This window comes from Channa argus, chromosome 14 (assembly GCF_033026475.1).
Source record: "Channa argus isolate prfri chromosome 14, Channa argus male v1.0, whole genome shotgun sequence".
Lineage (NCBI taxonomy): Eukaryota > Metazoa > Chordata > Actinopteri > Anabantiformes > Channidae > Channa > Channa argus.
Genome location: NC_090210.1, coordinates 21,238,985 through 21,262,617, shown reverse-complemented (window position 1 = coordinate 21,262,617; position 23,633 = coordinate 21,238,985). Strand labels below are relative to the sequence as shown.

General features: G+C 39.4%; 3 protein-coding genes across 10 annotated transcripts; 2 read left to right on the top strand and 1 right to left on the bottom strand.

Annotated features, from left to right (window-relative positions):
• The first annotated feature begins 24 nt into the window (after nucleotides 1–24).
• On the top strand, nucleotides 25–9,369 carry LOC137140654 (uncharacterized). 4 transcript variants are annotated; one of them, XM_067529108.1, is made up of 7 exons: nucleotides 25–2,473; nucleotides 4,649–4,954; nucleotides 5,036–5,326; nucleotides 5,855–6,145; nucleotides 6,341–6,448; nucleotides 7,107–7,157; nucleotides 8,239–9,369. In XM_067529108.1, exons 1-7 carry the CDS (start codon nucleotides 2,407–2,409, stop codon nucleotides 8,268–8,270), a joined length of 1,146 nt encoding a protein of 381 aa, XP_067385209.1. In that variant the 5' UTR covers nucleotides 25–2,406; the 3' UTR covers nucleotides 8,271–9,369. The 4 variants fall into 4 exon arrangements, with proteins under 4 accessions (XP_067385209.1, XP_067385207.1, XP_067385208.1 ...); XM_067529106.1 differs by lacking the exon at nucleotides 8,239–9,369 and having other exon boundaries at nucleotides 25–226; nucleotides 757–2,473; nucleotides 7,107–8,180; XM_067529107.1 differs by lacking the exon at nucleotides 8,239–9,369 and having other exon boundaries at nucleotides 25–987; nucleotides 1,302–2,473; nucleotides 7,107–8,180.
• Nucleotides 8,959–11,605, bottom strand: LOC137140659 (SLAM family member 9-like). Its single transcript, XM_067529122.1, has 3 exons — nucleotides 9,813–11,605; nucleotides 9,441–9,731; nucleotides 8,959–9,110 (listed from the first exon to the last, which is right to left on the bottom strand). The coding sequence occupies exons 1-3, from the start codon at nucleotides 10,222–10,224 to the stop codon at nucleotides 8,959–8,961; spliced, it is 855 nt and encodes a 284-aa protein (XP_067385223.1). The 5' UTR covers nucleotides 10,225–11,605.
• A 12-nt stretch (nucleotides 11,606–11,617) lies between these two features.
• On the top strand, nucleotides 11,618–16,362 carry LOC137140667 (ATP-sensitive inward rectifier potassium channel 10-like). 5 transcript variants are annotated; one of them, XR_010916467.1, is made up of 5 exons: nucleotides 11,618–12,097; nucleotides 12,324–12,455; nucleotides 12,596–12,773; nucleotides 14,117–14,205; nucleotides 14,356–16,362. XR_010916467.1 is itself a non-coding variant. In XM_067529144.1 (4 exons), the coding sequence occupies exons 1-3, from the start codon at nucleotides 12,056–12,058 to the stop codon at nucleotides 12,755–12,757; spliced, it is 336 nt and encodes a 111-aa protein (XP_067385245.1). In that variant the 5' UTR covers nucleotides 11,618–12,055; the 3' UTR covers nucleotides 12,758–12,773; nucleotides 14,356–16,362. The 5 variants fall into 5 exon arrangements, 3 of the variants coding, with proteins under 3 accessions (XP_067385245.1, XP_067385244.1, XP_067385243.1); XR_010916466.1 differs by having other exon boundaries at nucleotides 12,596–14,205; XM_067529144.1 differs by lacking the exon at nucleotides 14,117–14,205.
• The last annotated feature ends 7,271 nt before the right edge of the window (nucleotides 16,363–23,633 follow it).

Below are 23,633 nucleotides of genomic sequence, written 5' to 3'. Positions count from 1 at the left end.
GAGGAGGAGGAGGGCTGGTGGCTAACCACTAACAATAGCCACTATTAGAGACTAAGGCCCAGGAGTCTCACCTGAAGGCCACAGCTGAGGACCAGAAAGAAGCTGGAGTGAGACTTACATCAGTTCAGGCTGAGTGATCATGGATGTGTGTAGTCAAACAGCTGACGTCATAACCAGTTCATGTTGAACGTCAAATGGCACAGCAGGCAGCAGCCAGTGGGAGCAGGTGATCAATAACCTTTGGCTCATTTAAAGATCAAGTTTTGAGAAAACACAGAGTTTCATAAAGAAAAATCTTATCAGTTTTCAAATGTTACCAGGGTCATGACCCCTTAGGTTTAAAATACAATTAAACAATATTTTCCTGATGAGCTGAGAGGAGAAGTTGGTTATATTTAAACTTTTTTTGTCTCTTTATTTAAAAATGGAACAAATGGTCCAACATTTCAGGGACATGGGACACAGTACAGCCTAATGGACACACTAATACCAGTATCATTGTCCTTCTGAATCTTGAGAACAATGTGTCAGACAGACTAAGATTGGTTGGAGGGGGCTGAGCACAGACCACAAGAACCTTGAGTATATTAGAATCTGGTCAGGCTCGATTGTCCTTCTTCTTCAATCGCTTCCAATTCAACCTAGCTTATCATCCTGGTCACAAAAACACCAAGGCTGATGCTCTGTAAAATATGTTTGAACCCTCCCACGCTCATAAAGAACCTGATTTCATTTTACCTCCCTCCGTCCATTTAGCCCTCACCCGATCAAAGATTGAAGAAGAGGTGTCCCGAGCCCAAGCTAATGTCCCACAAACAGCTGAAGTACTGGAAAATCACATATGAGAGGATGATGGGATGTGATACTCGTGGGTATTGGTCCGCCAGAATGGTCAAATAAATTATTAAAATAGTGGCATCTACAAACACTTCAAGGAAAGAGGACGACAACAAATGCTGGTTAAACTCTGGACAATTTAAACTTGAGGTGATGAAACCTTTGTAAAACTATAAAAGTAAATGGACCAAAGGCTACTTTCTTTCAGTTTACAAAGTAAACGTTAATAACGTTATCTGGTGACCACACAATGTGAGTAATGTTCACTTCAACTGCAGCTTCACAATTTGTACAGTTTGCTAAAATATAAACTGGTTTAACGTTACTGGGTTTTTGTGTGAACACAGCTACAGTTGCTACTTCATTTCTCTTTCATTAAACGTGAAATTAGTTATAATACAAAACACCTGTTATTATAATATGGATTTTATCTTCCTTAAACTGTTGCTAATCGTTTTTTGTAGCCATTTTTCAACCTTCTGAGCTGAAACTTCCACAGTCCATTCTGCAAAGTGGGAGATGTCGTGGTTGTTGGATATTCCTGATTTCTCTATCTCAGAATTACAAGTAAGAGGATCCAGGTTCACTTGGATCGTTTTTTCCCAGGTGGTTTAAACGACATGATGTAAATGCTGCAAAAGGCCACAGCAGAGCTACAGGAAGAACCTGGAGTAAAATGTGCATCACTTTAAGTCAGTTTGCTTTTAAAAAAATATTGCTTACTGTCGCTTCATTTTATGCTGAGTAATCATACATGGACGTCTGTAGCAACGTTTCCTCCTTTACTGCTGGTTCTCTCTCCTGACTTCATTCATAAATGATGCATGTTGAAGATCAAATGGCTCAGCAGGCAGCAGTCAGTGGGAGCAGGTGACTGGGATCAACGTCCTTCTTTGAACTAAAACAAATTGTGTTTTTCTAGTTAAACTGAAGAAATTCGTAGATTCAGACGATTTGATTTCAACTTTTCTGCATCATCATTTACATTTTAAACAAAGCATCCAAAGTTTGACCCTTGTGGGACTCCATACAGCATATTGGATTTACTAATATTACATTTTTCTTGAATAGACCTGAATCTCGTGAGCAATATGTCAGATGGGCCATGGCCTCTCATTTACATGTCATTATAAACTTTATTAAAATATGAACTTCCTGCTCAAAATCAACAACTTTTATGATTTTAACTGGTTTTTAAAGACTTGGATAAACTTAAACTTAAACTTAAAGTAATTAAAGCAAATGTTCAACATAAGACAAATGTCTGAAAAGAAATCTGTAAATGATGTAAATGTATTTTTCATGTGATATTTTTTGTTACATTGTTTAAAGCAGCATTGTAACAAAGCTACATGATTCTTTTCTCTACTCTCAAAAAGAAGAAGAAGCTATATAATGTCAATCACAATCTTTTTTATGCTTCACTTTCCTCATAAACATCTGATTTAACTTGAAACATTGACACACATGTGTTTGTCCCAGTTGTGCATTTGTTCGTATCTGCGACAGCCCCCATTGTGAAACATGTTAGTAGGAAGTAGGAAGTTAGTCTAGTTACTTCTTCACTGTATGAATGTCACCATGGGAAACATGATTCTGTTTGCTGTGTTTCTGTTGTTATCCTGTCAAATGAATGGTAAGAATTTATTTTCTACTAGAGATTTAGGTTTAAAGTTAACTTGTTTTAACACATCTGGTTGTACTTCATCCGTTAAACATCTGTGTTAAAGACATTAAATGAAACTAAAAGTACAAAGGTGTAATGATCATGTCAGAAAGATCACGACAAAAACCGTTTGTAAAAAAATGAAACAAACCAACAGTAAATCTGACAGCAAATGCTCAGATAACCGTAGGTGGCAGATGGCTAATGTTTCTGATTCTTACTGATTACTAATATTAAATTTTTTTTAAATAAACCTGAACCTTGTGAGCAATATGTCAGATGGGCCATGGCCTCTCATTTACATGTCATTATAAAATTTATTAAAATCTTAACTTCCTGCTCAAAATCAACAACTTTAACATCATCAAGAATTATTAACATAGAGTTGAAATTTATATATATATATATATATATATATATATATATATACATGTCATTATAAACTTTATTAAAATCTGAACTTCCTGGTCAAAATAAACAACTTTTATGATTTTAACTGGTTTTTAAAGACTTGGATAAACTTAAACTTAAACTTAAAGTAATTAAAGCACATGTTCAACATACGACAAATGTCTGAAAATAAATCTGGAAATGTTGTAAATGTATTTTTCATGTGATATTTTTTGTTATATTGCTTAAAGCAGCATTGTAACAAAGCTACATGATTTTTTTTTCTATTTTAAAAAAGAAGAAGAAGCTATATAATCTCAATCACAATCTTTTTTATGCTTTACTTTCCACATAAACTTCTGCTTTAACTTAAACATTGACACACATGTGTTTGTCCCAGTTGTGCATTTGTTCGTATCTGCGACAGCCCCCATTGTGAAACATGTTAGTAGGAAGTAGGAAGTTAGTCTAGTTACTTCTTCACTGTATGAATGTCACCATGGGAAACATGATTCTGTTTGCTGTGTTTCTGTTGTTATCCTGTCAAATGAAAGTTAAGAATTTATTTTCTACCAAAGATTTAGGTTTAAATTAACTTGTTTTAAAAAATCTGGTTGTACTTCATCCGTTAAACATCTGCGTAAAAGACATTAAATGAAACTAAAAGGACAAAGGTGTAATGATCATGTCAGAAACAACATGTCAAAAACTGTTGGAACAAACCAACAGTTTTTGTCATTCTTGATATTTAGAGTTAGTTAATACAATTCAATTAAATTAAATTAAACTAAATAAAATTTGGATCATTACTGAAGAACAAATTTTCCTCTTTTTGTTACCATTCTTCACCTGAATGATTTTTACTCTGAACACAAACTTCACATCTTGTCTCCAACCTTTTACCTAAGAGTTGCATTGTGAGGGGATATTCACAACCAGTATGAACAGGAGTGATTTTAGTGACTAGTTGCTCTTTCAATGCACAGATTGGTATGAAGGTTTGTATTCAGACTGATGAGAATTTATTGGAGGTAAACAGGAAGAACCTCCCCTTCCTGTTTGTTTTGCATATTTGTCAGATTTAAATGATTGATTTTAATATAAAACAAAGATAACCTGAGTAAATACAAAATATAGTTTTTCAATGATTTTTTTGTTTATTAGGTGAAAACACTGCCCAAACCTACCCCTAAATCTGTGAAACATATGAAGAGAAAGTCAGGAAGTTGGTGAAGACTTTTTTACACCACTATGTTCCCTCCTTGCACTTCTCATCCTGATATAATTAATAACATCTCAGTTGTTTGTTTATGGCACAGTCCATTTCATAATTTGTTATCCCATTTCACAACTATCATAACTGTCTATAAATCTATTTTATTTTGAATTTTGTGTTATTTCATTACGTGTTAATACTTTTTACTCAGTTTTATTCATGTGTTGCAGTTGTGGAGCAAACACCAGGACACATTCTTTTGCATATTACAAAACCTAAAGAGGTTCAAATTTTGACTTTAAATGTATGAAGACAAACAGTCACAAACAGAAACGTTAACAGCAGTGTGCTCAGTGTGTTTGTCTGTTTTCTTAGCATTTTAATGGTCATTATCTCTGTAACTGCAGCAAACACTGTTATTCTGGTAAAGTCACGCTTGTTTTAACACAGTTATTGCTTAATGCCATTTTATCCTTTTGTTAAAATGTGCTGTTATTTTAGAAATAATCATGTTCTACATGTGTTTCCTGTCTTTGCAGGATCCACAGCTGTGACTCCTGTGTTTGTGCAGAAGGGTCATGATGTTCTTCTGGAAGTCAGGAAAGATGTTCCTAAGAAATTAATATTTATTTTATGGAAATTCAGTGAAGATGTTTTAGTAACATTCACACCTAAATCAGAACCAATAGTCTCTAAACGTTACACTGGAAGAGTTGAGTTCTCTGTGGAAAATTACTCTGTGAAACTGAAGAATCTACAAGAGACAGACAGTGGACTTTATGTTGCACGAGTGACAACAAGTAACAAAGAACAAACACTCGCTGAATATAATGTCACAGTTCAAGGTGGGTTTGTGAACATTTCAGACACTGACAGAAAGTATCTGCTGTCATGTTTCTTAAACTCTCCTCACCTTGTTTCCTCAGATCCAGTGTCTCCAGTCGTGCTGACAGTGGACTCTGTGTCCAGAAGCACAAACCTCTGTAACCTCACTGTGACCTGCAGGACACAGGACTCTCACATCAGCAGCACTTTTACATGTGACACCCAAACCTGCAGCCAGGAGGAAGGAGAGAGGTCAAAGGTCACAGCCTCTGGTGCTTCTCTCCAAGTCTACCTGGTTAATGACTCTATCATCTGTAACCATAGCAACCAGGTCAGCTGGACTAAAAACCAAGAACAAACAAAGATTCGTGTTTCCTGTCCCCGACATGATGGTGAGAAACAACAACCAAGTGACATAAATGTATTTTGTAGCATCTGTTTGAAATGAATTTAATTTTTAAATGTTGTTTGAGTAAAGGTTAAAAAAATCTACTTACCACAGTTCAGGTCATCAACAAGAAACCACCTTACTACTGCTGCATGACATGATTTGTTGCATGACATCAGTTAGAAATTTGTGGTCATGAAAGTCATGAAAGACGTTTCTGAGGAATTTCTATTACTGGTATTGAATGTCAATAAACAGCCTGTAGTAACACTTCAACAGATTTCAGAAAGAAAAGTCAGTAAAGATTATTCTAAAAGAGTTGAGTTCTCTGTGGAATATTACTCTGTGAAACTGAAGCATCTGAAAAAGACAGACAGTGGACTTTATGCTGCACGAGTGATAATAACTAACAAACAACAAATACTTGCCGAATATAATGTCACAGTTCAAGGTGGGTTTGTGAACATTTCAGACACTGACAGAAAGTATCTGCTGTCATGTTTCTTAAACTCTCCTCACCTTGTTTCCTCAGATCCAGTGTCTCCAGTCAATCTGACAGTGGACTCTGTGTCCAGAAGCACAAACCCCTGTAACCTCACTGTGACCTGCAGGACACAGGACTCTCACATCAGCAGCACTTTTACATGTGACACCCAAACCTGCAGCCAGGAGGAAGGAGAGAGGTCAAAGGTCACAGCCTCTGGTGCTTCTCTCCAAGTCTACCTGGTTAATGACTCTATCATCTGTAACCATAGCAACCAGGTCAGCTCGACTAAAAACCAAGAACAAACAAAGATTTGGAATTTCTGTCCCCGACATGATGGTAAGAAACAACGACCAAGTGACATAAATGTAGATTGTAGCATCTGTTTGAAATCAGTTTAATTTTAATTGTTGTTTGAGTAAAGGTTAAAAAAATCCACTTACTACAGATCAGGTCATCAACAAGAAACTACATTACTACTGCTAATCTCTATTTTTTTTTTTATTTCTAATCTGGTTTTGTTTTTCTTTACAGAAAATGAACAACCACAAACCCACCCTTTGATAATTGTTGGTGTCCTTGTGGTTGTCTTACTTGTCCTACTGACAGCAGCTGTTCTTTACCAATTAAAGAAAAGGAAACGTAAGTAATTTGTACATTTCAGCACAAAATGACAAAGTATAATCTGAAAAACTGCATATATAGCAAATGTCATCATCTGCATTAGTCTCCTTTATGTGTGTTATTAGGCAGTTAGACATTAACTATTACAATAACTAACAGAATATTAGACGGTGTAGTGCACATTACAAATGGTTCATTACATCACAACCAATGCTCAGACACACTTGGTGACACAGATGACCCCTTAGAAAAGTTTCTGAGTGAAGTTCACCCTTCTAACAATTTCTGCTTGATCCGTACATTTTGCAGCTTCTTACATATTGTAATTTAATGCTAATGACTATTATGTGAGATGGTGCAGCAGATCCACTCTGCACAGGTCTCCTCACTCTGCTATTCTCTTTTACATGTGATGAACTGTGCACAGCCCAAACTATAAATAATAATAGTTTAAAACTTACTAATTAGGCAGAAACTGTTTAAATTCTCTGATTAACTATAAGATTTATGAAGCAAATATTTCTGCACTGCTGCCACTGCTGTTCTCTACATGGTTTCATGAGACATTAGAGAACGTCTCCATATATTTCTACAAAAAGATTTTTAAATTGTATACTGTAGTTTAAGTTACTGACTTAAATATTTCACTGTGTATTTTTTCATGACGAACGGGCAGGGAGAAGAATTAACGTCAGATTTTTCAACTGGAAAATTCCAAGTTTTTCAGGTAAATGTGAATTGTTTCATCACTGTCCAAAACAATGGATTTTGAATTTCAGATTCTGAGTAACAAAACTAAGACAACTGGCAAAATAAGGAGATTTTCAGAATCTAAATCAGAACCTCACATTCTTTTTGTCATTAGTGACATCATATGGCCTTGATGTTGCTTTTGTAGTTTACCTGTTATATTTGACGTCAGTGGTCAAGGGAACAATGCAATGCAAAGGTTTTGTTACAAGAGAAGCTGTTCAGCTCAGCTACTGAAGGGAGCAGATGTGACACAGTAACTGGAGCCCAGGACAAAGACAAGGTAGAACAGAAAGGATCAGTGTGTAGCTGTGGAGGCACATGGATTCTTACCGAGTTCTGTGGATTCAGCCATACTTTGAGAAGCTTGTATGTATGAAACAGTTTGTGAACGTGCTTACTAAACGAGATTACAATCTCTGGAGTGAAGTAGTTGCTGAACCATCATATTTAAGTTAAATCACCTCCACACTTTTATTGAATATTACTTTGCATATCATTCACTAAACATTTCCCTGACAACTGTACATGTGCTGCACCAACAGTTCATGTAGTTCAGCTGTTTGCTTAGACCTGCCACATGTTGCTAGTGATCACACATAATGTGAAAAATGTCCAAATGTCCTGCTGAGCTCCTCTGAAATTAGACTGTTTCTTAAAGCTTTACAATGTAGATGTAGTCACTTTACTAAATTTGTTTCATTCTTATGTTTGAAACATTACAATTCTTTGATGGGTTTGATGATTTTTGATGCAAAGGTCCAAACAAAAAAGGGCTACAGCAAAGTACTTTATATAGTTTTCATGGCATCTACTGTACTACATAATCACATGTTATTGTCTGCTCCACAAAGTTACCTACTGTATGTGCTACATGTCGACCTCATACTCAATATTGTATTGTAGTGTCTTTTTCTAAATGCTGCGTATTACTACCTTCTTAGTATGTGTTAGCAGTGTGTCCGATTTGTTTGAACTCGAATCAACAAATTCTTTACATTTAAAAAACAAAAATATATAAAATTATAAAAAAATCTTTCAAAATCTTTTTGTTCCAGGTCGAAACAGCAAACCAGACTCAAACCAATGATGCGTCTGCATTCACCACCTACTGCTTGGTAGGGCCTCACACTGGGCCAATGGAATCTGCTGAAACCAGAGACAGAGCCCTGCCTGAGAGCATCTATGCTCAGGTACAAAAGCCTGTCAGGTCCAGACATTAAAATATGTTCCATATATTTCTGTATTTAGGTTCTGTCCAAGCAGGTGACACAGCACACACAGCCTGTACAGAGTCTGATCAAATGTGTTTCCTAACAACTGGACTCATGGATTATTGGCTGAAAACCTTAAAATTTACCACAGAGATACATGATTCACAAATTCACCACAAATATGAAATGTGTATAAATGTGTTTATTGCTTTAATAAGTGTCTAATGATACATGTACAGTAAAGTGCTAGAAACATACTTTGCCTAAAGAGAAAATTCAGAAAATTTTTTAGTCAGATAATATTTTTTTCAAAAACATTTAAAAATGTGTATTTTTAACAAAGTGTTAGTAAAATAATTTGCAGTGAATAAAGTATTAGTAAAGTTTATGTTTGTATGGAGTTTTCTCTGGTGATCTCATGTTATTTTAATTTTTAATTAACATTCTCCAAAACAATTTGGAAGCTTTGACACTTCTCTGTACAGTGATTTGATTTAAAAACAACGTATTAGTTTAAAGGACTAAAAGTGGGGGATATATATACTAAGACTGGTTAGTAGAGAACTATTGTTTCTTCGTTTCTTCTTGGTTTTTCTTCTTGAACGTCTCCATGAGATGGACACCGATGACAGCAGACACCATGATGATCAGACCAACGGAGAACACGACCGTCTTCACCAGGCAGTAAGAGAAACCAGCAGAGAGATTCTCTGAACCTGTAACAGCACATTACAGAGCAGACACAGCAGGTCAAAGTGTGACGCCACAGCACAACAGGAGTGAACGTGACAAATCAGTTTCTCATGTTACTGTATCTGAACTGCATGGTTTGTACTTCACTGTTTACTTAGGTGTTGTAACTTGGTTGGTCTCAGTACGGCTGAGATACATAAGCAATTCTTAGAAAAAAGAAATGATTTCAGTTTAACTGGTTCCCAAACTGTGTATGAAGATGAAGTGAAGTTTTTACTCTCAGCACATTGTCCACTGTGATTTTTAACCAAACTATAATCTACATATTATTATATCTTACTGTGTTTTCTTACCACAATGTCGGGGACAGGAAACACGAATCTTTGTTTGTTCTCGGTTTTTAGTCGAGCTGACCTGGTTCCTATGGTTACAGATGATAGAGTCATTAACCAGGTAGACTTGGAGAGAAGCACCAGAGGCTGTGACCTTTGACTTCTCTCCTTCCTCCTGGCTGCAGGTTTGGGTGTCACATGTAAAAGTGCTGCTGATGTGAGAGTCCTGTGTCCTGCAGGTCACAGTGAGGTTACAGAGGTTTGTGCTTCTGGACACAGAGTCCACTGTCAGATTGACTGGAGACACTGGATCTGAGGAAACAAGATGAGGAGAGTTTAAGAAACATGACAGCAGATACTTTCTGTCAGTGTCTGAAATGTTCACCAACCCACCTTGAACTGTGACATAATATGAAGCGACTGTTTGTCCATCATCAGTCTCTGTCACTCGTGCAGCATAAAGTCCACTGTCTGTCTCTTGTACATTCTTCAGTTTCACAGAGTAATTTTCCACAGAGAACTCAACTCTTCCAGTGTAACGTTTAGAGACTATTGGTCCTGAATTAGGTCTGAATAATACTAAAATATCTTCCTCTAATTTCCATAAAAAAAATCCAAATTTCTCAAGAACATCTTTCCTGACTTCCAGAAGAACATCATGACCCTTCTGCACAAACACAGGAGTCACAGCTGTGGATCCTGCAAAGACTGGAAACACATGTAGAACATGATTATTTCTAAAATAACACCACATTTTAAAAAAGAATAAAATGGCATTAAGCAATAACTGTGTTAAAACAAGCATTTACCAGACTAACACTGTTTGCTGCAGTACTACAGGAAACACACTTTCAAATTAAAGGCCCTTTTCATCCTTTTTTTACTTTATTAAAATTGTAAGTTTATTTATATTTATTTACTTTACACTTTTAATGTCAATTTTTTACTTAGCTTCTTCATTTTTTTAACTTTGAATGTCAACATTTTTTGTCCGTATTTATCTCTTCGTCTTCTGCATCTTTTCAAAGTTTTCACATTTGCCTCCACGTTTGCAGCTTTGAACGTGCAAACTTGTTGACTCTGCAGCTTCTGAGATGTCGCCATCTAACGGGCAGCTTGACAGCTCTCCCACGTAATTTCCTCTGAAATTACATTCTCTATTTCTGTTTCAGATCTTGTCTCTGTATTTAGACTGAAATTAATTTAAACTTATAGTGAAATCAATTCACTATGTTGTATTAGTCCAGGCTTTGATTCATTTCAACTCTGTGTGTTCTTTCAGTAGCTCACTGCACTTGTTAACCAGACCCATATGAAACTTCAGCCGTGATGTTGTACTGCTGTGTATCTTTTAAACATAGTCTGTGTAAGAGACAGAGTTCTGGTCTTACCTTGTACCTTTATGCAGACCACTAGTCCCAGTATCTTAATGAAAGACATCATACAGAGTCTGTGGCTTCACTGATTACAAATTGCAGTGCAAAGATTGATCTTATTCTCTGACAATATCGTCACAGCTTGGTCATGTGATCTTCTTGGTATAACCACAAAAACTTTTAGAATGATGGGGGACAGAGTGAGGAGATGACCTTCTCTGTCCACAGTTCCTCTTTCCACTCAGTTTTAATGCTTGTTTTTCAGGCTGTGTTGATAAAGATTCATAAATTAACACATGTAACATAAAAAAAAACCAATTAACTTCGTAGAAAAATGGAAATTTAGAAGAAAATCATTCTGTATTTTGGGAGGAGGAGGAGGAGGGCAGGTGGCTACAGCTTGACTCAACACTGGTGACGCACTAACAATAGCTACTATTAGAGACTAAGGCCCAGGAGTCTCACCTGAAGGCCACAGCTGAGGACCAGAAAGAAGCTGGAGTGAGACTTACATCAGTTCAGGCTGAGTGATCATGTTGAACGTCAAATGGCACAGCAGGCAGCAGCCAGTGGGAGCAGGTGATCAAAAATCAAGTTTTAAGAAAAAACTGTTTCATTAAAAAAAAAAATCTTATCAGACTCCAAAAGTTACCAGAGTCATGGCCCTTTAGGTTCAAACTACAACCAAACAATATTTTCCTGATGAGCTGAGAGGAGAAGTTGATTAGATTTAAAGTTTTTTTGTGTTATCATTTAAAAATGGAACAAATGGTCCAACATTTCTGGGACATGGGACACAGTACAGCCTAACAGACCCACTAATACCAGTATCATTGTCCTCCTGAATCTTGAGAACAATGTGTCATACAGACCAAGACCAAACTCTATAAATTGTTACTGTGAAGTTTTAGCAGCAGCATCTCTCTCCCTCCATGGTCCCTTTCTGTACTCTCAACAATAATAAGTGGCTTTGAATATTCTTGATCATATTATTTTTTCCTGCTGTAATTAAACTTCTGATTTAACTTGTTGAAAGTTGCATGTAGCTGCAACAGCTTCCTACTTAAAATATCTTTCACTCCAATGTAGGAAGTTAGTTAACCTACTTCTTCACTGGAAGATTGTGAGTGAGCAGAGACCCTGACGGGGTCTTTCTTCTTCTCTCTGGAGTCTCAGACAACCATTGGTTATGGTTTTCGTTGCATCACAGAGGAATGTCCAGCTGCTATCATACTGCTCATTGTGCAGCTGGTCATCACCATGCTGATGGAAATCTTCATCACTGGTACCTTCCTCGCCAAGGTGACCAACACATAAAACAACCAAACATGAAGTGACATTGATTCTAATTGTTGCTATAAATAGAAATGTAAAAGAGGATCTATGAATCTCTATGACTCCTAACAGATCCAGCACAACTATAATTATCTGCAATGCTGCATCCGTCTGTTGTGCGACATACAAATCTTAGCAAAGGTGATCGAACTTAAATTGGATTCGAAAAACCGATTGAGGTTTCCATCCTCAGGTGGCTCGGCCAAAGAAGCGAGGTGAGACGGTGAAGTTCAGTCAGCATGCTGTGGTGTCGACCCAAGAAGGCCGACCTTGCCTGATGATCAGGGTGGCCAACATGAGGAAGAGTCTCCTGCTTGGGTGTCAGGTATAGGTGCACACAAAGATATACCAGAAGATATTTACACTGCTCATACACCTACAGCTGCTGCTGTTTTTTCATGCTCATGATCTAATTGTGAAGTGGTGAACACACTTAAAACATCTTGTGCACATTGTTCCATGTAGGTGACTGGAAAACTGCTCCAGACGTCACTAACCAAGGAAGGTGAGACGGTTCGTCTCGAGCAGAGAAATGTGCCCTTCCAAGTGGACACTTCCAGCGACAGCCCCTTTCTCATCCTTCCGCTCACCTTCTATCACGTCATCGATGACAGCAGGCCCCTATGAGCCTGGGCAGCCAAAGGTGGGTTCGGTAGGACATTTATTAAAGCTACACTAATGCTCCTGCATTGAATCTATACAGAACTGTCTTTTTAAAATGTTACTAGGCAACCATTGTCCTAAGCTATACGCTAAGTCAAAGATCAGTGGCTTTCGGCTTCTCCCTTCAGGAGTCACCATAGCAGAAGCTGTTCTGCACATTGATTTGGGGTGTGTTTTTAAGCCAGATGCCCTTCGTGCTGCAACCCTCCCATTTTTATCCGAGCTTCAGCCTGGAACCAGGGTAACCCTGGGTGGTTAGACGTGGGCCTGGTGGGGTGAAATTCAAGCCCGCTGTCCTCCGCATGCTCTACCACTAATCCACCATGCCCCCATCCTAACCTAGATGCTAAGTAATGACCGATAATTACTGTAGCTAATAATCTCCAAACATTCTTATAAACTTTGGATATTTCTCTAAACCTCTCTGCAAAAAAATGGACCGGTAGAGGATACCTGCTCTTTTTCTGCTTAAGAATGAAAGGTGCTATGCTGAACACAGAAATGAAGCTCCACCTGGGTACGTGAGAGCGAATCGGGAGTAGACCATCATCTTTTCCAGGATTTTTACCTGGATGTTGGTCCTGGTTTATTTTTTGAAATGTAGGGGCAGTCAATCAATAGGCCTTTCAAGTGTTCTGATTATAACGAAGAAAAGCTCCAAAAAATAGTGATTTTTTCAGCTTCTAAAAAAGAAAAAGCACTGTGCAAAACACGGATTGAAAAAAAATTGCAAAAAGTCGCCCCAGACTGCTAAAACGTGTTCTGGATAAGGGCCTAATACTGTCACAGCACCCGCTCTCCCATCCTCCACTCCCCTCTTTCTCTCTCTCTCTGTCTGTTTTGTGTGTTTGTTTCTCCCCAGTGCACCTGGACTGCGGCAGCGGCCACACCTGCATGCAATCATCCGCCTTAATGACAGCAGCTCTTATACCAGTCTCCTTCACACCACAAGTCGTCAGGTCGTCTCAGTAACTGCGATGGTACTCGAGTGCACTAGGCTCCTAAGAATCAATCTGTATAGTTTTGCTAACCTGCTCTCTGTGTCTCCCTGCTCCCAGAACCTTCGGCCGCCCTGCCGCGTCCAAACAATTCCCTTCAAATCCTCGTCTCCACGGCACCTAATTCCACGGTCACCATTTGTCTTCCTTTCCGCCTGTTCCCCGCACTGGGTTCAAGCTCCTCCAATCAGGCTTTCCTCCCCCGGACATCGCTCCCCATCGGCCCTCTCCTTATCCCTGTCTCTACCCGTGCTACCTACCCTCCCCTCAATAAACCATTCTCACCTTCCTAAATAACCTGGTTCTGTCTCTCTTTCTGGGTCAGCTACCATCGACTGCACTTCGCAAGTGTGACAAATACAACCCTAACTACAAAGAGAGCAGTGGATTTGTTTAGGTGCTGATGTCCACATGGTAAAATGTCAACAGTCCTTCGTGGCTGTTTTTGAATGAGAACCATTTCTAGTGGTCTAGTGGCCCATTTTTTTTTTTTAGTCCCCTGCATCATCTTTTTACACCCCTCAGTACTATGCCTTGTCCTCTCATTTCATTTACCTCAACCAGGTGGGGGCTGGACAGATCCAGAACTGGCTGATTTTGAGCTGCTGGTCATCATGAGCGCTACAGTGGAGCCAACATCAGCCACCTGCCAGGTCCGCACCTCCTACCTGCCGGACGAGATTCTCTGGGGCTACGAGTTCCCCCCTGTAGTCTCCCTCTCCCCGTCAGGTAAATATGTGGCGGACCTTTCCTTCTTCGACAAAGTGGCCAAGACTAAGACCACTCCCATTTTCAAACCAAGCAGCCCACAGCACAGGTACCAGAGCAACGGGGGTGGGGCGGTGCCTGAACTGTCCGACCCAGAGAAGATTCGTCTGGAGCAAAGTTACAGGGAGAGAGGGGAGGACCGTGGCAGGGTTAGAGACACTCCTCTCAGTGTTCGGATCAGCAACGTGTGAGCAGATGGACTGACAAGTTCAGTGTCGGTAGAGAATCACTGAAACATCATATCGGAGCAGCTGTGGACACTGTTGTTTAGACCTTCTACCACCAAGCTATTAGAGGGGCACCAATGATGCAGAAAGCAATGGGAGGTCTGGTCAAAACTCAGTCTGACATTAGTTGGCATAATACATGTTTGACCCAGGGTTTTACTCGTGACGACATAACACACTACCTAGCGACATCAGCCTCGTGTATAATGTAAACACTCCTGTGACTAAAAAATTAACAGCTTGGGTTATTTATTCACACAGAAAAATGATTTGAAAAAGTCCAAATCCAAGACAAAACAAGCAAATGTGAAGGTGGAAACCTTGGTCGGCTTGTTGGGGTTCTCCACAGAAAAACATTGACATTTTATATTTTCCAGTTTAGAATACCGAAGTATGGGGGGGGGTGTTAAGATTATTATGATGAGCTGGTAACACCCACAGAAGCTTTTGAAATACTACAGACCAGAAAAATACATCCTGTTCTATACATCCTCTAAAGTAAAGGCTGTGTAGGGATGTGCAGTGCATTAGATCTGAACGTGCACTCACCTGTGTGGTTAAAACACTGATGTGTACAGTGCAGTATGTACTGTCACGCACACATTTATTTATAAAGGTTAAATGAACTTTGAGCTTCATCATTTTCTGCTTCTATGACAGTAAACTGAGCGATTGTACGGCAGATTAACTGCACTTCACAAACTTCCCCCCCCCACCACCCCCAACTTCCTCTTACCAGTTATTTTTAAATACGTACTTTTCTTGGTAAAGACTCATATACAAATTATGTTTACCATACATGGCAAAATACTGCAGTAAAAAGCACTGGAGACGTAGACAAACCCCTATGGTTAAGGTGCTGTGTACACTGTATCTGTTATGTTATATTTTATGTCTGACTGTTAAAGCTGTTAAAAAAAGAAATGAAGCACTTTATATGAGTATTTGATGAATACTTGCACCTTAGGAAGGTTTGCAGCCTGTGTACAGTCTGCTTGGAGTCTAACCTTAGATGGATGTTTAACACCACTAAAAGCACTTTGCTACAGAATAAATTTGAAGCAGTTATTAGAAACTGTAGAACAGATGCTTCCTATTCACATTGTTAAGTGGATTTAGGTAAAGTGACAGATGATATAATGTTATTAGATAATCACCAACAATTACTGTACATGTATGAATCTCACTATTCATGTGGCAATTTCACTTTAATCATTTAAAATAATTTATGTCACTTTCTACTTACTAACATTGTTACATTTTGTCAGTTTTTTGTCGAACCCTCTTATTTTCCAGTCTAGTCAAAACCGATATGAAAGGAACTTTTATGATGAGTGTATCCAGAGGTGTGTGTTGCTGAAAGTCACTCCTCCATTTTCTATTTTGAATAAAAATGTGTGACACAAAGGTTATAAATGACAGAAGAAGCAAGGATGAGCACGAGGGATCATGTGAATGCTTGTGCTTGTAACATTTCCTCTATTAACCCCAAACATCCAAGTGTTAATGGTTTTAAAAGTGCAGCCGAGATGCTTTTCTCTAAAAGATTTAATAAAACTGATTTATGTTTAATGTCGTTTGAATGTTAATCAGATAGGTTGCTACTCAATAGTATTTCCATCGTCTTTAACCACTTATGCTATTTGGGTTACGGGGTGGCTGGAGCCCATCAACCATTCACACTGAATGTGACATTTCAGAGTCACCAGTGAACTTAACATGGACATGGGAGGAAGCCATAGTAACCCACTTCAAACCCACTAAAACTGCCTGGTGGCAGCGTCCCAGAGGACGTTTTCCTACTCTTACTCTTTTGACAAGTGATTTTTTTAAACTCTCTGTATGCAGATTATGAGCTTGAGGAATTACCTATGAAGAGGACTTTTATGCTAGTCTGTTAATCAGGGTCTGAGTTTTGCCTTGTCCCCCGCATCTTTCCGTTGTTACTTTGTCTTTTAGTTGTACTTTGTTTGGGCCCTTCTGTGTTTTTTTGTCTCCCCTGGTTCCTGCCAGCCGCCTTTAGTTGCTTTTCCCCTCCCTGGTCTCCTGCTGTTGGTTTTCCTGTCCTACCTGGTCTCCGCCGACACAGTAAGATCTCTAATCCTACCTTTTCTCCCCGTGCTGTGAACAGTCATTTACCTCTGTCTCCTTTTCCTCCTAAGAGCTTCTTACTGCTTCCCAGTCACCTCTGGCTCCCTCTCCGGTTGCCACCCCAGTTATCCTCATTCTTACTCCTTTTAATAAAACTGTTACTGCCTTCCAAACCCTCAGTGTTCTGCTCCTCTCTGGGTCCAACTCAAAACTTTGGTAAAATGTGATAGTTTTCTTGTACATCATTTTTTATTTTATTTTTAATTTTTTTTCCAGATCACGTATTGTTGACTTCATTAAACGTAGCTTAATGTATCTAATAAACACCCATTATTGAAGTTATTACATTAGCGTTTTGGCCACCCTATTTAAAATAAATTAGTTATAGTAGACTTATTCATTTGGTGGCCAAAAGAACATGATACATAATATAATAAATTCCAGTACGACTTCACCACCCACTGTGACCTCAGTCTTCTTCTTTTCCTTTTGGCTGCTCCCTTTCAGGGGTCGCCACAGCGAATCATGTGCCTCCATCTAACTCTGTCCTCTGCATCCTCTTCACTCACACCAACTAACTTCATGTCCTCCCTCACTACATCCATAAATCTCCTCTTTGGTCTTCCTCTAGACCTCCTGCCTGGCAGCTCCAACCTCAGCATCCTTCTACCGATATATTCACAGTTTCTCCTCTGAACATGTCCAAACCACCTCAATCTGGCCTCTCTGACTTTATCTCCAAAACATCTAACATGAGCTGTCCCTCTGATGTCCTCATTCCTGATCCTGTCCGTCCTCGTCACTCCCAAAGAGAACCTCAACATCTTAAGCTCTGCTACGTCCAGCTCTGCCTCCTGTCTTTTCTTCAGTGCAACAGTCTCTAAGCCGAACAACATTGCTGGTCTCACCACCGTCTTGAACACCTTTCCTTTCATTCTCGCTGATACTCTTTTATCACACAACACACCTGACACTTTTCTCCACCCGTTCCAACCTGCCTGCACTCGCCTCTTCACCTCTTTTCCACACTCACCGTTGCTCTGAACCATTGACCCTAAATACTTAAAGTCCTGCACCTTCTTCACCTCTGCTCCCTGTAACCTCACCATTCCACCTGGGTCCCTCTCATTCACACACATGTATTCTGTCTTGCTGCGGCTAAGCTTCATTCCTCTGTTTTCCAGAGCAGACCTCCACTTCTCTAGATTTTCCTCCACCTGCTCCCTGCTCTCACTACAAATAACAATGTCATCTGCAAACATCATAGTCCATGGAGATTCTTGTCTAACCTCATCTGTCAGTCTGTCCATCACCAGAGCAAACAAGAAGGGGCTCAAAGCCGATCCTTGATGCAGACCCACCTCCACCTTAAACTCCTCTGTCACACCTACAGCACACCTCACCACTGTCTTACAGCTCTCATACATGTCCTGCACCACTCTAACATACTTCTCTGCCACTCCAGACGTCCTCATACAATACCACAGCTCCTCTCTCGGCACCCTGTCATACGCTTTTTCTAAATCTACGAAGACACAATGCAACTCCCTATGACCCTCTCTGTACTTCTCCATCAGCGTCCTCAAAGCAAATACTGCATCTGTTGTACTCCTTCTAGGCATGAAACCATATTGCTGCTCACAAATGTTCACCTCTGCCCTTAGCCGAGCTTCCACTACTCTTTCCCACAACTTCATTGTGTGACTCATCAGCTTTATTCCTCTGTAGTTGCCACAGCTCTGCACATCTCCCTTGTTCTTAAAAATTGGTACCAGTACACTTTTCCTCCAGTCCTCTGGCATCCTCTCACTCTCCAAGATCTTGTTAAACAAACTAGTCAAAAACTCTACTGCCACCTCTCCTAGACACTTCCATACCTCCACAGGTATGTCATCAGGACCAACTGCCTTTCCACTCTTCATCCTCTTCAATGTCCTCCTCACTTCACTCTTACTAATCTTTGCTACTTCCTGCTTCACAACAGTCACCTCTTCTACTCTTCGTTCCCTTTCATTTTCCTCGTTCATCAACTCTTCAAAGTACTCCTTCCATCTTCCCATCACACTACTGGCACCTGTCAATACATTTCCATCCTTATCTTTAATCACCCTAACCTGCTCCACATCCTTTCCATCTCTATCTCTTTGTCTGGCCAACCTGTACAAATCCACCTCTCCCTCTTTAGTGTCCAACCTAGCATACAAGTCCTCATATGCTCTTTGTTTGGCCTTTGCCACCTCTATCTTCACCTTACGCTGTATCTCCCTGTACTCCTGTCTACTCTCTTCAGTCCTCTCAGTGTCCCACTTCTTCTTAGCTAACCTCTTTCTCTGTATACACTCCTGAACTGCCTCGTTCCACCACCAAGTGTCCTTGTCCGCTTTCCTCTTTCCAGATGACACACCGAGTACCCTCCTACCTGTCTCCCTGATCAAATTAGCTGTAGTAGTCCAGTCATCTGGAAGCACCTCCAAACCACCCAGAGTCTGTCTCAGCTCCTCCCTGAAAACTAAACGACATTCTTCCTTTTTCAACTTCCACCACTTCGTCCTCTGCTCTGCCTTAGTCCTCCTTATCTTCCTCACCACCAGCATCATTTTGCACACCACCATCCTGTGTTGTCTGGCTACACTCTCCCCTACCAATGCTTTACAGTCACTGATCTCTTTCAGATTACAACGTCTACATAAGATGTAGTCTACCTGAGTGCTTCTCCCTCCGCTCTTGTACGTCACCCTATGTTCCTGCCTCTTCTGAAAGAAAGTGTTTACTACAGCCATTTCCATTCTCTTTGCAAAGTCAACCACCATCTGACCTTCTGCGTTCCTGTCCTGAACACCAAACCTGCCCATAACAGTCTCATCACCTCTGTTCCCTTCACCTACATGCCCATTGAAATCTGCACCAATGACAACTCTCTCACCTCTGGGGATGCTCTGCATCACTTCATCTAACTCACTCCAGAATTTCTCCTTCTCTTCTAACTCACATCCTACCTGTGGGGCATAACCACTCACAACATTGAACATCACCCCTTCAACTTCCAGCTTCAGGCTCATCAACCTGTCTGATACTCTTTTCAACTCTAGAACATTCCTCACAAAATCCTCTTTCAATATAACTCCTACTCCATTTCTCTTCCTATCTGACCCATGGTAAAACAACTTGAACCCTGCTCCTAAGCTTCTAGCCTTGCTACCTTTCCACCTGGTCTCCTGGACACAGTATGTCCACCTTCCTTCTCTGCATCATGTCGATCAACTCCCTAGCCTTCCCTGTCATAGTACCAACATTCAAAGTCCCTACTGTCAGTCCTACATTCTTAGCTTTCCTCTTCTCTCTCTGCCTACGAACACACCTTCCTCCTCTTCTTCTTCGTCTTCGACCAACAGTAGTCCAATTTCCACCGGTACCCTGTAGGTCAACAGCACCGGTGGCGGTCGTTGTTAACCCGGGCCCCGACCGATCCGGTATGGAAGCCTTTGTCACGATTCGCATGTTTGATTTGGCATGTGTTTTACGTCGGATGCCCTTCCTGCCACAACCCTCTGCATTTATCCAGACTTGGGACTGGCACAAGAAGACACTGGCTTGTGCCCCCTTGCGGTTGCATTACCCACTGTGACCTCAGTAATAAACACAAAGCAGAAATCACATTTCTGGCTGTATCAATTTAAAAAACTGAGAAAGTATAACTTTGTAAATGCAGAATTCATGGCAGAGTTTCTGAACTAATGAATCGGCCAAAGAGTGTATGTTAAGGTAAATGCTGTTTCTTTCAATGGAACCAAAATGGTGGCCAGTTTCAGACTTGTTTCTTGCTCTAAACCCTAGAAACGTGGGATTTAGTGTAAATACAGCAGTTAGTTTAGGGTTAGGCACACAAATATTAAGGGTTTAGGTTGGGGTTGGGATTTAAATAAAGATTAAGGGGATAGTAAAAAAGTCATGGTCTACCTTTAAAACATCACATATTACATGACCTGGTGTTTCACACAAGTGTCGAACTCTATGTGAAAGTCCTGTGTTTTGTTGTACGTTGTACAATCCTCATATAACATTACAATGTAAAGTTCACTGCAGACACTAAACGTCACCAAGCTGTAAAACGTATCTGTTGGTCGTTTTTGGGAGCTGGTAATAACGATATACTCTGTCAGGTGAGGACAGTCTTAGAGCAACTACACCAATTTTCAACTAGCTCTCCCAGGCTTTAGTTTAGGGTGTATATACAACAATGCTTTTAAACTTCTCTCTGATCTACCTATTTTAAAGTGTTTTCTTCTGATTGAAAAAACACATCTGAGTAGTTTTATCATTAGAACTTCAAATAATATCATGTGGGAGAGCTCTGGGAAAAGCAGGTTGACCATGAACACAGTGAGGTTGCCCTTTAAAGCAAAAACCGGTGTAAAAACCAACGTGTGGAACACATTCTGCTGTGGCGACCCCTGAAGGGACAAGCTGAATGTTGTTGATCCCCGTGCCAGCATGGGTTAACTCCGGGTACACCAGTTTCCTGCAGAACTAACCTAACTAACCTAACATGCAGAAATGCATGTTAGGTTAGTTGGTGACTCTAAATTGGTTGTAGGTGTGAATGTGAGTGTGAATGGTTGTCTCTCTGTGTATGTGTCTCTGTGTTGGTCCTGAGATAGACCTGTCCAGGGTGTATCCTGCCTCTCGCCCTTCTGACTGCTGGGATAGGATCCAGCCCCCCCACATTCCTACACAGGAGCGTCTACAGATATAAAATGAATGGATCTGCTTTATGTGCCAGCTTTGGGCAAACCGTAGAGAAACACTTTTTAAAATGACAAATGGCATATGAATAATTAGGAAGTACGGTTTCTAACAAGACTATTCATCACAAAGCTCTAGGACAAAGGGAACTTGAAATGCTATTTCCCCTCAGTGCAGTAATAACAGCTTTAATTGTGAAAACCTCCTGTGAGACTGGTTTTCAAATATTAAATAGCTCTAAATGAATAACATACGTCTGGATGTCAATAAATTAATTACACTGAACAAAAGCACAGATCTTAACTGGAAATTTAATACAGAAAACAGGATATAATGTGTGAAGGTAAAATGTAATGATGCTCAAGGAGTTATGATATCTCATATATCTCATGAAAGGGCAGAGTCTTATACACGCAATTATATATACTTATATATATCTTATACACTCATTGCTATTAAAGAATCTACAACAGAAGGACAGTGGACAATGTGCTGCAGTACTGGCTGGAAAAACAGAAGAAACAGTAACTGAACACAAGGTCACAGTTGAAGGTAGGTTAATTATTTTTTAATACTTCAATGCTGCTGTTTTAAAGCTTTTCACCTGGTTTTACTTGTTCTTCCCCCAGAGCCAGTGTCTCCAGTTAAATTGTCAGTGATCACCAGGAAGGATTCATCCTCTGTAACCATAGCAACCAAATGTTTAAAACGTTTACATCACAGTCTCTGGAGGCAGATTTGTTCAAACCACAATGAGCAGAACCAAATAAAAACAAATATAACTTGTAAAACATTCAAACATTCATTTGCTTCTATTGATCTGAAATGTCACATGTCCCTTATTCTCTCAGTTTGTCTTAAAAACCTTGGTAGTGGTTGAATTATAATGTGGTTGGTTCATGTTTTTCCCACTATAAACAGAAACTTGAATGTAATATTATTGTTTGATGTAGTTTTCAGCTTTTTAACCGAGGAAAATACCCACTGTCTGCTCATGAATGTAGAGGTTTTCATTCAGCCTCTCAGTCTGTCCCTCTGCCAAGAAACACGGTTGTTGTCTGTGAAGGTTCATAAACTAATGCTCATTGTCAGATGTTAACACTCATCAATAAGTCACCAAATACTGAGGGAGACCTTGTAATAACATTTTCCATCTGTTTAGAAAACAAAATACTGATTTTTACCTTTAAAGAGCAGTTTTTAAAAAAAAATACGTATGTAGGGACTTTTAAAAGGTTGGTGGTGTAAAATTCTTCATTATTTACACCTGCACAATGCTTCTACTCTTTTGGAAATATTTAAGTTAAAATTGAAAATTTCACATTTCTGATTTGTTATTTTGTTTTCTTTGCAGTCATTTCTAATGGAGTCATTGTTTCTGGGGCTTGTGCTGTAGTTGCTGACCTGGTTATCGTTGTCTTTTGGTTGAAAGTTCTAGTGTGCAATTAACATATTAATAACTTTTTGTAGGCACATTGTAATTTCCTCTCATATATCATTAGGCATCATCAAGAATTATTAACATCCAGCTGAAATTTTAATACATATATATTTATTTTTTTGTCAGTGTACATTAATATCTGCAATTGGTTCTATGACCAAACTCTCAGGCCTCTCATTTACATGTCATTATAAACTTTATTAAAATTTGAACTTCCTGGTCAAAATAAACAACTTTTATGTTTTTAACTGTTTTTTAAAGACTTGGATAAACTTATTAAAGTAATTAAAGCAAATATTCAACATAAGACAAATGTCTGAAAAGAAATCTTGAAATGTTGTAAATGTATTTTTCATGTGATATTTTTTGTTACATTTTTTAAAGCAGCATTGTAGCAAAGCTACATGATTCTTTTCTCTATTCTCAAAAAGAAGAAGAAGCTATATAATATCAATCACAATCTTTTTTATGCTTCACTTTCCTCATAAACATCTGATTTAACTTGAAACATTGACACACATGTGTTTGTCCCAGTTGTGCATTTGTTCGTATCTGCGACAGCCCCCATTGTG

What these genes read in the sequence shown, in the direction of transcription:
- LOC137140654 (XM_067529106.1), top strand. Translation starts at nt 2,407, where the DNA reads ATGAATGTCACCATGGGAAACATGATTCTGTTTGCTGTGTTTCTGTTG. An exon ending in GTTATCCTGTCAAATGAATG is followed by an intron (nt 2,474 to 4,648) that starts GTAAGAATTTAT and finishes CTGTCTTTGCAG; the next exon opens with GATCCACAGCTGTGACTCCT. An exon ending in CCAATTAAAGAAAAGGAAAC is followed by an intron (nt 6,449 to 7,106) that starts GTAAGTAATTTG and finishes ACGAACGGGCAG; the next exon opens with GGAGAAGAATTAACGTCAGA.
- LOC137140659 (XM_067529122.1), bottom strand. Translation starts at nt 10,224, where the DNA reads ATGCTTGTTTTAACACAGTTATTGCTTAATGCCATTTTATTCTTTTTT. An exon ending in ATATTATGTCACAGTTCAAG is followed by an intron (nt 9,732 to 9,812) that starts GTGGGTTGGTGA and finishes TTGTTTCCTCAG; the next exon opens with ATCCAGTGTCTCCAGTCAAT. An exon ending in TTCCTGTCCCCGACATTGTG is followed by an intron (nt 9,111 to 9,440) that starts GTAAGAAAACAC and finishes GTGCTGTTACAG; the next exon opens with GTTCAGAGAATCTCTCTGCT.
- LOC137140667 (XM_067529143.1), top strand. Translation starts at nt 14,406, where the DNA reads ATGAGCGCTACAGTGGAGCCAACATCAGCCACCTGCCAGGTCCGCACC.